At 43.3% G+C, this 16,261-nt stretch overlaps 2 protein-coding genes across 5 annotated transcripts in view; one reads left to right on the forward strand and one right to left on the reverse strand.

The window, feature by feature from the left end:
* The window catches only part of dmxl2 (Dmx-like 2), a 39,814-nt gene extending 28,617 nt beyond the window's left edge, over positions 1-11,197 (forward strand). For 2 of the 4 annotated variants that reach the window (XM_047580141.1, XM_047580142.1), the window contains exons 40-56: positions 717-743; positions 1,118-1,308; positions 1,637-1,770; positions 1,878-1,963; positions 2,076-2,277; positions 3,285-3,402; positions 4,358-4,423; positions 5,194-5,280; positions 5,956-6,077; positions 6,226-6,364; positions 7,091-7,151; positions 7,271-7,398; positions 7,493-7,570; positions 7,702-7,793; positions 7,881-7,933; positions 8,055-8,272; positions 9,118-11,197. In XM_047580141.1, the coding sequence (XP_047436097.1) occupies positions 717-743; positions 1,118-1,308; positions 1,637-1,770; positions 1,878-1,963; positions 2,076-2,277; positions 3,285-3,402; positions 4,358-4,423; positions 5,194-5,280; positions 5,956-6,077; positions 6,226-6,364; positions 7,091-7,151; positions 7,271-7,398; positions 7,493-7,570; positions 7,702-7,793; positions 7,881-7,933; positions 8,055-8,272; positions 9,118-9,327 (2,012 nt within the window). In that variant the 3' untranslated portion in view covers positions 9,328-11,197. The remainder of the gene's footprint in view (positions 1-716; positions 744-1,117; positions 1,309-1,636; positions 1,771-1,877; positions 1,964-2,075; positions 2,278-3,284; positions 3,403-4,357; positions 4,424-5,193; positions 5,281-5,955; positions 6,078-6,225; positions 6,365-7,090; positions 7,152-7,270; positions 7,399-7,492; positions 7,571-7,701; positions 7,794-7,880; positions 7,934-8,054; positions 8,273-9,117) is intronic. The other 2 variants (XM_047580143.1, XM_047580144.1) reach the window with 2 other exon arrangements.
* Positions 11,198-11,705: 508 nt separating this feature from the next.
* gldn (gliomedin) lies at positions 11,706-15,809 on the reverse strand. Its single transcript, XM_047581393.1, has 10 exons — positions 14,970-15,809; positions 14,320-14,371; positions 14,199-14,216; positions 14,000-14,098; positions 13,463-13,564; positions 13,281-13,388; positions 13,095-13,178; positions 12,885-13,010; positions 12,632-12,782; positions 11,706-12,552 (listed from the first exon to the last, which is right to left on the reverse strand). Exons 1-10 carry the CDS (start codon positions 15,486-15,488, stop codon positions 12,087-12,089), a joined length of 1,725 nt encoding a protein of 574 aa, XP_047437349.1. The 5' UTR covers positions 15,489-15,809; the 3' UTR covers positions 11,706-12,086.
* Between the last annotated feature and the right edge of the window lie 452 nt (positions 15,810-16,261).

Genomic DNA, 16,261 nt, shown 5'->3' on the forward strand with positions numbered 1-16,261 from the left:
GTTGTCTTACACAAGCTCCTATCTGTTGTTTGGAAACTCAATAAAACTGCCGTTTTGTACACGAAACCACGAACAACGAAACTGCTTTTTCTACACCAAAAATTCACAGGAGGAATTGATAAGGGAATCGATAAAGTCTTATTGATGCCCATCCCTAGTCCTGAGTAGCTCTGCTGTATGAGTCTGATTCATACATATTTATTAGCCTACAATATTTTGTTCTCACATTGTGTCTGTGAAAGATTAAGATAGCAGCTGGCATTTAGATATTCCACATTTCCAAAGAGTCTGAGGTAACTCTCTGCCTGGCCAAGGGCCTCTTGAAGAGCTCTTTAGAGGAGAGTCAATCTTAAATGCCAGCCGGCTGATACAAATCACATGTTAAATTTCTGCCCTTTTGAGGGACTGTGTGCACAAACGCACCACAACTACCCAGAAATGTTAACGCACTGACGTCATATCATGTTGTAATTTTCACTCTTTTTAAGCTAATGTTGCCATGCTCATCACGTTTGCCCCCACTCCTCGAGTGCTTTGGAAACAAGAAAACGCTTGGCACATGACTGCTCAACGGATCTTCGTTTGATGTGTTTTCTGTCTGTGTTGTCTCACGCGCTGCATCACATACTCACTGATTCAATTGTGTAATGGACTGTGTGGTATCTGTGTGTCTAACTGCACTGTCTACTGTCTTGTTTTGTCTGGTACGATGCCAGAGATAGTCACCCAGGATAATGGTGCAGGTTTGTGCACAACCCCGTGTTGTCTTGTCCTGTGCCTCCATCCTAAATGTTTGTGTTTGTGTGTTTGTGCCTCTCTTTTCCGAATGTAGCATTGGTAAATGTTTGTGCTTGAACTCGAGGATCTGAGGAATTATAGCTACTGTTTACGATTCAGATATGTAGTCGATGTGGAGCATTCTGTGCCCTGAGTTGGGTGTGAATGCAGTTCTTTCCCTCCTGATCTATTTTTTTTTTTAATTTTTTGATTAAAATGATGCCGAGTCTCGGCGCGTCTTCCTCCTTTGTACAAAACTGCAGCACATTTGAGTTCGCCTCTTTCAGACTTCGCTTGTGTTTGAAAGAACGCCATCTGTTCGTCCCTCTCCTCCCCGTAGTGACTCCCCCTCAACCCCCAGCGGAGGACGTTGACCGATACAGGCGTAGATTCAACATGAGGATGCTGGTTCCCGGACGCCCTGTGAAGGAGACGCCCGCCACCCCGCCTCCTGTTCCCACAGAGCGACCCGCCTACAGGGAGAAATTCATCCCTCCAGAGCTGAGCATGTGGGACTACTTTGTGGCCAAAGTAAGGCAAAGAGAGAGTCGAGTTCAGACTAAGGCTGTCACAATTTTCAATCAGATTTTCAGAGCCTGATATTGCGACAAACTAGGGCAGATTTTGCAATGCATCTTCAACTTTGTTTTTGTCATTTTCTCTCTTTTGGGGGATGAATTATACTCAAAGTAACAGTAGAATGGAAGAAAACTGGCAGATTTAGTGGATGTAGTCAAGTGGTACTGGATCATTTACATATCATCGCATCAATACTGTGACAGCCCTAGTTCAGGCTAAATAATTATACATCATATCTGTGTTTTTCATTGGCTTTTTTCTCCTCCATTATTCCTCTCAGCCTTTCCTGCCGTTGTCCGATAGCAGCGCTCTGTACGACTCGGACGAAAGCGGTGCGGAGGACGATGAGGATGACGATGACGCCTTCCTTTCTGACACACAGATGACGGAGCACTCTGACCCCAACTCCTACAGGTAGTGTCCAGCCTTTATGTTTTTTTTTTTCTTTAATCACAACCAGTTTTGAAGCTTGTGCACCTGATTTAAATCTTATTCCTTCCGCCTTTCCGTGGTGTACACAGCTGGGCTCTGATCCGCCTGGTCGTGGTGACTCTGGCTCATAACAACGTCAAGAACTTCATCCCTCTCACCGGCCTCGACTTCACAGGTAAACGTTCACCTCATCACTGATGCTAAGCAGCTAATTAAGTCTGACATACAGCAAGAAAAGACCCCAGCCATAAGTTATTCAAACATATGACTTTGTGTTTGTGTCCCAGACCTGCCAGTCACTTCCCCCCTCACCAACGCCGTGTTAAAGACTCTGGAGAACTGGGAGCAGCTTCTGCTCGAGCGAATGAATAAATTTGATGGCCCGCCTCCCAACTACATCAACACTTACCCTACTGACCTCAGCGCAGGCGGTGGCCCTGCCATACTGCGACACAAGGCCATGCTGGAGCCAGACAACACGCCCTTCAAGTGAGTGTTCAGTCATGTAAAGCATAACAAGTTATAGACGTGCTTTCACGCACCAGGGATGGGAGAGAGAAGGATATTTATTTAACACCTACACTTTTAGTTTTATTTCCGTTATTCAGAGCAGATAATGTCGATGCAAATATCAGCACGGTTACTTCAGCAAGGACAAACTCACGCTTATTCCTAGAGGATTAGTTCCTTTTAGATGTAATTACAGAAAGAGAAAAACTTGTAAAACACACACACACTACATACATGTGCAACAGTATCTGTTGTGTTTTTCTTGGTGTGTAGAAACAGCATGCAGCCTTGAGCCAATGGTAACAAACACCAAGATATGTTTGGATTAAAAAAAATAAACTACACACACACACAAAAAATATTACACAGTTGGCATTAAGGCTCATTTAGGGTAATGTGGAACATAGACGCATGGAGCCTACGCCGGTGTGAGCCATTTATACTTGTGCACTTGTCAGTCTGGTTGCTGTCCAATTTTTGTTTCCACTTCCTGCTTCATTTTCAACAATGCCGACTTTTGCAACTTTCGCCAAAGACAAGTCATACAAATGTTTGTATCCCGAGTTAAACTATCCTCGGTTAAACTTTCCTCAATGTGTTCCATCTTTATTTATCCAAATCAAGTCGATAATGGTGGAGATGAAGAAGTTAGGGTTAAAGTGGAAACACTCTATCTACCAAGCAGAGACCAATCACAGCTCTCACAGTCTGTGTCATCGCGGCACATAGTTACATGTCTGGAGCCTCCTAATAGAGGAAATGCTTACTCTGAAAGTTGGGAACGCCTTGTCATTAACAGAAGGAGAAATGGAAATAAGGAGTAAAGGAAATCATCCTTCATTGCCTTCATTTTCCTTTTCACCAACAACAATGCTCAGAAACACAGACTCAATTCCTGTAATCCATGCAGACGTTTCTTTGTTTGTTTTTTTGTTTCAGTAGCTAATTTCTGTCCTCTTTTTTTTTTTTTTTTTTCTTCCTACCAGGACAAAGAACCACCAGTCATTTCCAGTCCGTCGTCTTTGGCATTTCCTGGTCAAACAGGAAGTCCTCCAGGAGACTTTGATCCGTTACATCTTCACTAAGAAGAGGAAGCAGTGCGAGGTCAGCCGACGGCATTTGTTAATAACATTCATCGTATTTTTCCCTAAGTCACTATTCATCATTATGTTAGTTCATATTCACACCAAATGTATTTAAATTTTTTTTATTATTATTATTATTTTTATTTCCAGCCCTAAACACAATTATTTCATTGGCCCGAATGTTTTAAAAGTGGATCTGTCTCACATTTAACTACTAGAAGTCATTTGTGAAGTTTTCCTTTCGACTGGCTAATCATACTTTTACTAAACTACGCCGCAAGAATCTAAAGATAAAGCAAAAGTCTCAAAAGTCTTAAAAGTAGTTTCATTTGAACCAGTTTGACCTGTATTTTAATTTCTCGTCAGTTCCAGTCACTCACCATATCTACAGTAGGCCCCTTGTCTCTATAAATAACAGTCCAGCACACATATATATGTTTTTTTAATAGCCAGATGTTGGCTATCAATCTAAATCCATCTGGACATCACAGAGAAGTGCTCAGTGACCATTTATCTCCGTTGGTGATATTTTTGTTATTGCCAGTATCTTTGCTTTGACTCCTTTTAATCAAGTACAGAACATTTCTGTGATGTCTAGAAATATTCATTATTATGCAATCAGCTCCATGACAGACTGTTACTGTAGCTGCCAGTCCAAAATTAGAAAAAAAAAAAAACTCCCAAGGATTATTGTCCCATGTGCTTGGTTTTTACTTGCCAATGGGAGTGTCCAGATTGCTTAAAATTGAACCGTAAAATCCACTTTTCATATCTCCATTCATCCTGCTACGTGCCTGTAGCTCCACGCTAATAGGGCGGACAATTTTAGACTTATTTGCATCAAGATCCTGTCAGCCGAGCATCATTTTCTTTTCATTCCATGTTTTATTTTTTTTCTGTGTTTGTGCATGTGTTTTGTGTTGTGCTGTGTCGGTGTGTTCCGTGTCTATATTGCCTCTGTGTGTGTTGTGTAGTCTGTAGAGAACCATATGGACCGTATAAGCCCACACTGCATAGCAGGAGCTAGCAGTCCCTATAAGGTAGTATCATTTACTGTACCAGCCCAGGCCCTGGCTCTGTGTGTTCGTCTGTCTGGGAGAGTCATTGCGAAGCCAAGCTCGAAGGAACAAGTGCATTGAACATTAAAAGAATTTTTATATATATCATTTACATGTTGCACAAGCTTTTTTTAACAAGTTTGCATGTTACAGTTGGAGTTTGCACCAAAGTGGGTGAAGTGCTGACTGTTTCCTCTCAAGCTCGGCCTCACAGTGACTGCTCTGGCGATTTTTCTGGCATAAAACCTACTTAAGGCTTAGATCTAACGTCTAATCTTTTCCTCTCACTGGGACACGTATCCACTCACATAACCTCACTTCCGATCCCTAACAATAACACGTCTCCTTGTGTTTCTCACTCCTTTTTTTCCTCTCTAGCTGGACTGATTCTGCTGGACCCAAAAGCAAGAGTTTAAGAGAGTTGGCACATGCCGTAGACTTACTAACTTGCATGCTCACTGTCAGGGCTGTGTGAGGCTTGCTAACTGTGCAGGGTGTTGTCACCGCGGTAACACAAATCAGCAGTCAGACACAGTCTTCTCCTCTTCTTTTAAATGTGGCTGTACATACTTCCTTTTCCTGAAATGATTTTTTTTGGAGCAGCTTAATGGCCCAAATCAAGTCCCAGCCTTATTCTGCCCTATTCCTCATAATAGGGAGTTAATTCACTGGCAGTGTCACTCACTGGCAATGGAGCCCTCCACTATAGCTCCGATGTTTCTTGAATGTATCGGTTTTGTTGGATTTTTCAGGTGGAGGCAGATCTGGGCTACCCGGGGGGAAAGGCCAAAATCATTCACAAGGAGTCTGATATAATCATGGCATTCGCCATCAATAAGGTCAGTTGTGTGTATGTGATTAAAAATAAATACTGGAAAGTTGGACAGTTTCTTGGAAATAAACATGTAATTACAGACTAAGTTAAGGTTTAATTGAGACAGCAGTTTACTCCCAGATTATCAGATACACTGATCAGGCGTAATTTTGGACTAATTTTGACCATCTTGTGATGGTTCAGTGTTCTGCTGGGAAACGACTGGACCTATGTTCCTAAGACATGTAGCACCCACGTAGACCAGACCAGGCACCCCCACCCCATAGCAATGACACTCATTGATGGTAGCAGCCATTCCCAGCAGAATGCAGCTCAAAAAACATTAAAAAAGAACATAAAAAAAAAACAGCACAAGGTTTTGATCTGGCCTCCAAATTCACTAGATCCCAAACTGGTCAAGTGTCTGTGGGATTATCCTCAGAGGCCCCTCCCCTCACCCCATAGGACCCAAAGGCCCCCACTAACAACATTGTGTTGCTAGACACAACAGGACACCCGCAGAAGGTCCATGTTCATTCTCTCATGAGTTTAGGGGGTATAAAGGAGACCTGCACAATGTCATAATGTTATGCCTGATCGGTGAACATATCAGTTTATTTCTAGGAAATTAGATGAGATTGTTCCAAAGGGCACCCTCAATATACTCTTCCCTCTCCTTCCTGCTTCCTTCCTTCCGCAGGCTAACTCCAACGAGATAGTGTTGGCCTCCACTCACGATGTCCAGGAGGTGGACGTGTCCACTCTAGTAGCTGTCCAGCCCTACACCTGGATAGGAGATGACTTTGACAAGGAGTCTCGCAGGTCAGATTTACAGCAAATCACATAATGTTGCTTTGTTCTTTAAAATAATAAGAATTAAAAAGAAATCACTACTCCAAACTTAATTTACGTTGACTATGTCTAAAGATCATCACAAAGTGACAAGCAGTCGTTGCGTTTGGTTTTACAGCTCTGACGACATAGACCATCGTTCCTCTCATACCAACATCGCCCAGGCCAGCTCCGTCCCCTTTGCACCGCCGCAGATGGCGGTCTCTGCATCAATGCCCTGGCTCGGTAGTGGTCAGACCAGCATGGGAGCCAGTGTGGTAAGAGCTGATTCACTACTACAACAACATACACAGTCATGCACAAACACTGAAAAATGCACTTCTCAGCATTAGCCAGTTGGGGGAAACCAAGTTGTGTCATAGCCTATAGATGGCGTAAAAGCATTAGTATGACTCTGCAGTCTTTTTGAATTCTCATATAGATGCGTAACACTCATTGAACGCACGGATTTGCCGTATCTAAAATTTCCACATCTGTAAGTTCATTAAAAAGCTGATTAAAAAGGCAATTTAGTGCCTGAAGTTAGTCCTGAAGTCTTTAGTCCCTGCACATTTCCAGGCTGTATTTTTAATTGTTATCAGCGCCGAAGCCAAACAGAGCCTTGTGGACTAAACAGCTAGCCTGCTGAGTCTGTACAGATACAGAGAGGAGGGTTTACGTTTGCATGGCAGAGATGGCTTCGTGTAAACACAGATAGCAGCAGCTCTCACAGCCGGCTACCCAAGGTGCAGATTTGCGTCACTGCAACACGCAGCCAGGGTTCTCCATGTCCCAGCCGTGTTGATAAATGTTTAGCACGATACACTAAGTCAGACAATACACATTATAAAAGGGTCTTTCTCTCGTCTGCAGGGGATTCTATTACTTTATTTATTTATTTTTTTGGTGCGTCCCCATTTTCTGATGTTTCTGACGAAAAAAATATATATATTATACACAATCAAGTGTAAGATTAATGTATGTTTTTAACTTGTGTTTTTCAGATTATGAAGAGGAATCTAAATAATGTGAAGAGAATGACGTCCCATCCCATATATCAGTATTGTAAGTGCCTACATTGAGGCCTGCACCCCCTGGACCATCAGCAGTTTATATATTTTGTCTTTTTCTTTCCTCCGCCACCGTCTCCTCCCTGACTTTGCCCTTTTTCTGTGACCCCCCAGACATGACCGGGGCTCAGGACGGCAGCGTGAGGATGTTTGAGTGGAACAGACCCCAGCAGCTCATTTGCTTCAGACAAGCAGGAAACGCTAGAGTCACCCGGCTCTATTTCAACTCCCAGGGCAATAAGGTACACACACACAGACACACACACACACACACACACACACAGCTATAATCTGTTTTGCTGTGATTGTTCTGACTGCTCTGGATTCTTCTTGTAGTGTGGGGTCGCTGACGGAGAGGGCTTCCTCAGTCTCTGGCAGGTCAACCAGACGTCCTCCAACCCCAAACCGTACCTGGTGAGACCGCTCCCTCCCTCCCTCCTTCTCCTCCCAGCACAAACAATTCAGGAATAAAATGGAAGTCGTGAAAAATAAACATGTGCTGTTTGTGTTTGTGTTTTTTTTTTTTTTTTTATCCCTCTTGCTAGAGCTGGCAGTGCCACACTAAGACCTGCGGTGATTTCGCCTTCATCACGTCCTCCAGCCTCATCGCTACAGCCGGACAGTCCAATGATAATAGGTCAGCATTTACTTCATGACCCACACCACTTCTTAATGTTTTGTTCAACTGCTTAATGTTTTTTTTTTTTTCCTGATTTATCCATAGAAATGTTTGCCTGTGGGATACTCTGATTTCTCCTAGCAATACCATGGTCCACGGTAAGATGGGTCAAATGATTCAAATGAGACAAAATATTATAGACTTTCTTGATTGTGACAAGCTTTCTCGAAAGTTGCCTTTGTGATCCAGTCTCACGTTTCTTCCCGCCCACACATTCAGCGTTCCCCTGCCACGAGAACGGGGCCACTGTGCTGCAGTACGCTCCTAAGCAGCAGCTGCTGATTACTGGAGGCAGAAAGGGCTTCGTGTGCGTGTTTGACATCCGCCAGAGGCAGCTGCTCCACACTTTCCAGGCCCATGACTCAGCCATAAAGGCCCTCGCACTGGATGCCTTCGAGGACTTCTTCGTCACCGGGTCTGCTGAGGGCAACATGAAGGTGACGCACGCTCACAGTAACCGCCTCGGGACTGTTTTGGTCGTTTTTTAGGGGATATATGAACCAAATTTATTCAGAATACAGTGAAAGTGGAATATTGAATTATTTACAAATAATAATTATTTTATTATTGGTAAATCTGGAAGAATATATTATTAGATAATTGATCAGTTCAGAGACTAATAAACCACACCTAAGCAAAAAAGATAAATATCACAGTTCAATTTAAATATTCAATTAAATTAAATTTTCATTTAGTATATATTTATATTTTGTTCCTTTATCCTTTTTTATTTTTATTTTTTATTTATTTTTTTTTTGGATTTATTGGTTTGTTCTACCGACCAAAATAACCTAAATTAAATTAACTTAAATTAACTTAAATTAACTTAAATTAACTTAAATTAAATTAAATTAAATTAAATTGACACTAATCACATTTGGAAACTGGAGCTTGTATTTTTTCACCATTTTTGCTTCAGAAATCAGAAAAGACTTTATTACCAAATATATTTGTACATATAAGGAATTTGCCTTGGTGTTTGTTGCATAAAAAATATAGAATAAGATAAAATAAAATAAATCGGAAACATATACACACTAAAATATACAAAAAATATATATGCTTGAGAATGACTCGCCTGTAGTCTGCTTGACTATCATTTGATAGGAACTGAATGCTCTTTAACAAAGAACAGAAATAGACTTGTTTTGGCACCCGCCAGTTGCAGCACCAACCCCCACGTTATAAACCTCCTGTGGAGCTATGCAGAAAAAGAAGAACACGAGCTTAACACCCGCTCTCTCTCTCTCTTTCTCTCTCTCGCATTGTTCTCCATCTCCAGGTGTGGAAGTTAGCCGGCCACGGGCTCATGCACTCTTTCAGCAACGAGCACGCCAAGCAGTCCATCTTCCGCAACATCGGCGCCGGCGTCATGCAGGTGGAGACGCGGCCCGGAAATCGCATCTTCACCTGCGGAGCGGACGGCACCCTGAAGATGAGGGTCCTGCCCGACCGCTACAACATCCCCAGCGCCTTGGTGGACGCCCTGTAACGCCTACTTCCACCCCTGAGGTGTCCGAACATGAAAGAGACGGGAAGAAGAAGAAGAAAAAGAGAAAAAAAAAAGATTACGTGACACTCGTTAGGCATATATAGTGTAACTGACGGGGGAAGAGTTAGTCAGAAGATCACCACACTTTTGGCGTCTTTCAGAGTGTGCAGTGTTCATGGGTTTACCCTCGATGTAAATCATCCAGAATGACAAACGGAGCTGCAAACCCCCCCCATCCTCCTCCTCCTCCCCAACCCCACCGACTCCCCCTCCTTCCTCCACACAAAGGCTGAAAGCAAAGTTACAAGCAAAAGGTATCATACTTGATTTTAAAGCTAGATTTATTGTAATTTTATTGAAGAATCTCTACTCTTAGAGTGTGTCAATAGGGAAGCTATGCATGTCCTGTTCTCGTTACGCGGTGCAATCACAGGTCTATTGATAGTGCTCTGTAAAAGTGCTCAAGCAAAAATTTTAAAAGTGTGTAACTGTCGTCATTTTGTGCCCACTGCTGAAAATCTCTTAGCATCTACTGTAACCAGCACTGTGGTTTGTTATTAAGTCAGTGGTTTCCAGTGTGAATCAAGTTGTTGGAATCTGCATTTTGTTTCAATGGTTTTAACCCCCCTCACACCCCTCTCCATCCCCTCTGCTCCCCTGTTGCCTTTTTGCCCGGCTTTTCTCAGCCCTTATGAAAGAGTTGATGGTGCGTTGCTCCTAATAGTGACTCCCACCCCCCCCCACACTTGTCCCCTATATTTCACTGGCTGCCCGTCACCCACTCCGGCCTCTCGCGGTTTCGGGGTTCGACCCCTCACCGGTCTGGTCCTGGAGTGCGTGTCCACTCTGCTGTGTCCTCCATCCGTACGCCTGCCCGCCCACCTGCCCTCAAATGCCTGTTTGTGTGGCAGACTCACTGCTAGAACATTCCTGTTTGGAAGATGATGTGTTTTACTCCTGTGACTGTGATTTCAATGTTTTCCATCTGTCTGGTCCAAAGCTAAGCACCCACCCAGAGCAGAAACACAAAGATTCACTTCTGGTTTTTGCACAAGAAAGTCTTGAATTTGTGTGTTTTTTTTGTTTTGTTTAGTCTTTTTTAATTAAGTTGATTTTATTATTTAAATTATTTATAGCTTTGTGTTTGTTTGTTTGTTTGGTTGACCATTCCTTTGTACAACTATTTAACTTATTGCCTTTTATTTTAGGAATGTGAGGGGTTTTACTGTATCTGACTGGGAGATGTGCAACACAGTCTACTGTATGTAAGTGTGAGTTACCTCGCTAGTTGTTTTTACTGTTTTCATCCATAAGGAATAGATATTTGCACTCAAATCCTGGAGACACTAAAAAGTTTATTTCGAATAAGTAGGTTATCGAAGAAGAAACTGTTATATACAAATGAATGTCTGGCTTTATTTGGCCTAGTAGTAAAACGTTTGAAATAGTTTTAATATATATAAATTATATAAATATAAATATATATAAATATATATATATGAACTACCACAACAGCTTGTACAAACATGAAAGCATTTCTTTATTTTTGGTTTGTATCATACCAGTTGGATTAGTTGTAACTTTTGTTAAGTGTATGTATGGTATTTATTAAAGAGATTTGTGTTTCTCTCCCTCTTTCTGCCCACTATGTGTACTGTATGTATCTTAAATGTTTTACCGATGGTACTGCTGGTGTCCGGTGTGTGTGTGTTTGAGTGTGTGTGTGCGCGCGCATGTACTAATGCAAAAAGAAGCTAATATCGTGGGTAGACTCTTCCGAGGGCGCTTGAGCCTGAGGGTGTGTGTGTGAGAGAAAGCGGGTCGTGGCCAGTTTTACCTTTGTAAAGTGAATAAATCCATTTTTATTTCATCAGGCTCATTTGGCGCTGTTTTATTATTTCTTTTTTTATTTTATTTATTTCATTTTTCTTTTATGTCCAAAGACATAAACGACCAGGGCTGAGAGTATATACAGGAAAAACAGAGGCATAAACTGTACATTTGTATAGAAATGCTTTAAAGATGGTTTTCATGCAAACACACTAAATAGAGCAACAATACAAACGGATGCGAAAATTGCGGGTTTAGTTTGTATGAATTGTCAACTGATAGAAAATTATACACCGATCAGGCATATAATTATGACCTAAAATTGTGTGTGTCCTGTGCTGTTAGTGAGGGGGCTTTGGGTCCTATGGGTTGAGGGGAGTGGCTTCTGTGGATCATCCCACAAATACTTGATGAGTTTGGGATGTAGTGAATTTGGAGGCCAGATCAACACCTTGTGCAATTCTGCATCAGGCTGCATCCTGCTAAGGGTGGTTGCTGCCATCAAGGAGTGTCATTGCTATGGGGTGGGGTCTAGTCTAGGTGGGTGCTACATGTCTAAGGATCATCCACACCGATGAATGCCAGGTCCACAAGTTTCCCAGTAGAACATTATATTGTCACAAGATGGTCAATGTCATTTACTTCACCTGTCAGTGGTCATAATGCTGTGGCTGATCGGTATATTGCCTATTAGTAACCCCAAAACCGTATATGTCCTTAGCAAACTGGATATAAATACAGCAGTATATAATTATTAAGCAAAAACAAAGTAACTTGATCTTAATCTGACTTGAACATGTCACAGGAAAGTTAACAATCACATGTTTGTGTCTTGAAAACCTAAATATGACCGGTTTCCAGTGGTGGGTTGAATAAATAGTAGTCGGCAGGCCTTTTCTTCTCAGTGTTTTATGTAATCGTCACGTTTTTCATTCGTCAGAGATGAAGTGGACCACGGAGAGCTTGACGTAGCTGTTGTCCCACATGTACAGCTGTCTGTCCTTAGGGCTGTAGGACAGCATGGCCAGCAGTCCGCCGGGAGACCTCAGGTCAAACGTCATATTGACGGGCCTCCCCTTCAGCAGATCAAAGGCGAAGGTGACTCTGGTGTCTTTGGTGTCTGTGACGTACAGGACTCCACAGGCGATGAAGGCGTTGCCGGCCTTGTTGCAGGGGTAGGTGGTGTTTATGTAGGTGGTAACGGAGAAGGTCTTCTGGTCCAGCTGAGCCACCGTGATGCTCTCGTCTAAACTGGACGCAAAGATGAGCCATAAGCCGTTCTCATCTGCTGCCACTTTGAAGTACGTCTTGGAGTTGTGGAGCAGGTAGGCGAGGTTGTGGTGCAAAGCGTTGTCTATAGCGAGAGTTTGAAGCCTCTTGGTGTGGAAGTTGAATCTGGGAACAAACGAGTTGTTTGTTAACTGCAGGACAGTTCTCAGCAATAGCATCGAGTCTCACAAACTTAGCAGTTTACCTGGCAATGCTGGAGCTACCAGCGATGTGGTAATACAAGGACCCATTGTGAACAATGTGGCCGCAGCCTTGGTAGAACTTTTTAACATCCACAGTGTCGCCCTTGTCGTTCTGGAAGGAGGCAATGCTGTTATACTCCTTTATCACACGACCTTGGGAAAAGCAAACGTTCACCATAAAAAATAAATAAATGATCGGAACATCGATGCCGACTTTCCTTTGACCAAACCAACCAAACCGACCAACCAACCTACCAGAAAAGTGTTCAGCCACCCAGATGCGCTCGTCGTTGAGATCAGCTGTGTCTTTCATCCATGTGCCAAATGTGTTCTCCATCTTTGCCACATTTCTGGGGTTGATCAGAGACTTGATCAGGCAATCTGAGGGAAAACAAAACGACAAGCTGCTCAGAGGTTTACTGTCACACGTCACGTATTTTGCTCTACAATCATCTGAAAGCGTACCGTTCCTCTTAGGTGGCTTCTTGTTTAGCTCCACAGCCTCTGTCACAAGGGAAGTTTCGTCATTTGGAATTCCGTGTAACGGGCCTGTTAGAAACAGAATATATTATTCACAGGATAAGCAACGACTGAGAAATGATTTGATGTAAAGATTTTGTCAGCATGGTGTATCCTTGATGCTCCTCTCACCCAGACTGTGTGCAGCTTGAAGGTGGGCTCGGTGGTGCCTTGTTCTCGGGGGTCCCTGAGGTCCAGGAGGTCCCATGGGTCCAGGAGGCCCGGGTGGACCAGGAGGACCTGTTTAAAGAAGAGAGGAAAACTTACAAAGCTGCTGAATATAAAAAATATCCTGAGAACAAAACACTCCTCACCTTCAATAAAGACGTCGTTGGATGCCTGGCTTGCTTCTCCAGGCGGACCTGGCTCTCCGGCCTCCCCTTTCTCCCCCGGTTCTCCTTTCTCACCTGGCGGCCCTGTGGACGACATCACGTAAAAGATTGTGTTCACAGCCTGAAAACTAGACTTTGTCCCATTGTTAAAGCAATGAATTATTCCATTGACTTGATAGCCATGAGTCATGTCGTCCACTGTGGAGGAGAACAGAGTGAAGTGGGAGATTTCCAGTTCATTCAGCTGAGGCCCAAAACCACAGAGATGAATAATATTAGTGAAAGAAAGGCAGTTCATGAATTGGAAGCTCTACAATGAACAAAATGAGTGTGTGTGTGTGTGTGTGTGTGTGTGTGTGCGTGCACTTCTTGGTATTAAGCTACTTATACCTCAAGGTTACACTCATCTTTTTCTCACATTGAATCAGAAGTTCTCTTAAATGGTCACCACTGGCTAACCCTAACCCTAAGGCTCCAGACGGTGAGTGAAAACAGAATAGAGCCTCACTTTTTCCTAACCTTTTTTTCCTCTTTTCCCATCAGCCCCAGGCAGTCCATTCAGTCCAGGGACTCCATCAGTTCCATTGTGGCCAGGCAAACCGTCCGTACCGGGCAAACCTACCAAAAAAATTACAATAAGTTGAATGGAAAAAACAAGATATGGGTCAATAAACCACAAAGGACGCATACAGTATGAATAGAGTTTAAATTCACTTACCCGGTGGTCCCGGAGGTCCTGCAAAAAGAAGGTTTGAGGATGTTAATGAATAAAAAGTGATATATATATATATATATTTTTTTTTTTTAGGATTCGCAGTTGTTAAATGTTTGGGACGTACCAGCTATGCACACTCCCTGGGTGCTGTTGCAAATGTCGATCAAAAGTTTGATCTGAGGAGAAATATGATGAGAGTTTGGTTAAGGTCATTTAGACTGAAGTAACTGTACTTATACTTTATTGTAAATCAATTATTATCTAAAAAAAAATTAAAAAATGTGTTGAAGTACAATCATTCATGCATCAGTGTTTAATATATATTATATTTCAGGGTTACTTTCACTGGTCATGAATACTGTAAGAAATAAACATTTAATTGTTGCTGGTCAACTCATCTGCGACATTGCAACAAATTTCATAAACGGGTTACGTTTAATATGTAGAAACGTACCCATAGAATAATCACGCATAATTGTCAAATAAATATGAATTTCCCTCTCAAACGTAGTAAAGAACACAGAAATTATTTGTTTCTTTATTTGGAAATATATTAGCTTTTAACCTGGGGCCGTCTACAACCCAGAGCATCTGGCTCATGTGACGCCCTAATGAGCTTAATGTTTGCTTTGTGGTATTTACAGCAATCAAATTAACACAGGCTAGACCTGGAAACTTGAGGGCTCCTGTTGGCCTCGGGCCCCAGGGCTGCTGCGGAGTTCATCCAGATGGTGAGCCGGCATTAAATGGCATACTACACACTGTATATCTTACCGGTACCATGGAGTAAGTCATCATCATCATCATGTCGTCCTGGACGTGTGCCTTGTGGTAGTGCTGGCTGTGTCTGAGCTTGTGTTTCGTCTTCTTCTCGGCTTCTTCTCCGACCTCCTGGCTGACCTCCTGCTGATGGAGCTCCCCTTCCTCCTCATGGTGCAGCTCATGCTGTAGCGCCTTCTCCATCTCCTCGCTCCTCTTGTTCCTCGAGTACTGGTACTGCGGTTGTGTCCCGGCGCTCGCCCGCAGCCCCGCCGCTCCCCTCGGCACCTCCTGGAGGAACTCCACCACGGAGCTCTGCTCCAGCTCCGTCAGCCTCGCCTCCGTCCGCTCCAGCCGGACATGCTGCCGGTTCTGCTGGACCAAGAGAACCAGCAGGCCCACGGAGTTCATCAAGGCCACGGCACACGTCCCGTACAGCACCATCCGCTGAGGGAGGGTCATGCTGGGGGTCGGGATCCACATGGTTACCACTTCACCTCCTCTCTTCTGAGGCTCTCCAGCCAACCTCAGCATTCGCAGGGGAGTAGAAGTCCAGTGCGGTACAGTGAATATGTGAAAATGGACAAAAGTCACTCAGGGCAGAGACAATCCAGGTGTTACGAACTCCCCAAAAATGAAAGGCAGTCTAATCTAACAAGAAGGGAGTTCTGGAAAAGTTTCAGAGTATCTGAAAGCCACAAACGGAGTCCAGTAGGCAGTCTGTGTCGTGGGCTCCGTCCGGGTGGTCTATCTGGAGGCAGACTGGTAAATACAGTGGTTGTTGTGCTGTTCGCCAAGTGGAGAAGGGGTTGTGGGTATGTATGTGTGCACCAGTAATGTAGGAGTGGGCATTACACAATCTTCTGGGCTTGTCTGGGAAGAAACCCCCGCCTGTTCAGTCACCTGATTTATATTCATCACAACCCATTCTACTGCACCGCCGTGGGCAGACTGACATCACATCACCGACACTCACACACACTCAGACAGACAGACACACACACACACACACACACACACACACACTCACACACACATGCATCTATGTATGATGTACGCACAAAAGCACCAACATACATAACACATGAATGCATGAAATCCACCAGAGATAGTGACCGGTAGTAGTAGTAGTAGTAGATTTTATTTAATTTTATTTAATGTTTTAAATATCAAAGTATATTAACATCATTGTAGTTCCACTGAGAAGCTTCATCTCCTGTACCCTCTTCCTGAATTTATCCCCCCGGCTGACATCCCTGTCACTTCCTCGCAGCTTCATTTCTCCGACAGCAGCAATGACCCGTTTC

Source organism: Mugil cephalus, chromosome 3 (assembly GCF_022458985.1).
Source record: "Mugil cephalus isolate CIBA_MC_2020 chromosome 3, CIBA_Mcephalus_1.1, whole genome shotgun sequence".
NCBI lineage: Eukaryota > Metazoa > Chordata > Actinopteri > Mugiliformes > Mugilidae > Mugil > Mugil cephalus.

Excerpts from the sequence above, each read along its gene's own strand:
- gldn (XM_047581393.1), bottom strand. The coding sequence starts at position 15,488 with ATGCTGAGGTTGGCTGGAGAGCCTCAGAAGAGAGGAGGTGAAGTGGTA. Across the intron at positions 14,372-14,969 it reads TGACTTACTCCATGGTACCG|ATCAAACTTTTGATCGACAT; the intron begins GTAAGATATACA and ends ATTTCTCCTCAG. Across the intron at positions 12,783-12,884 it reads GGTGGCTGAACACTTTTCTG|GTCGTGTGATAAAGGAGTAT; the intron begins GTAGGTTGGTTG and ends GCTTTTCCCAAG.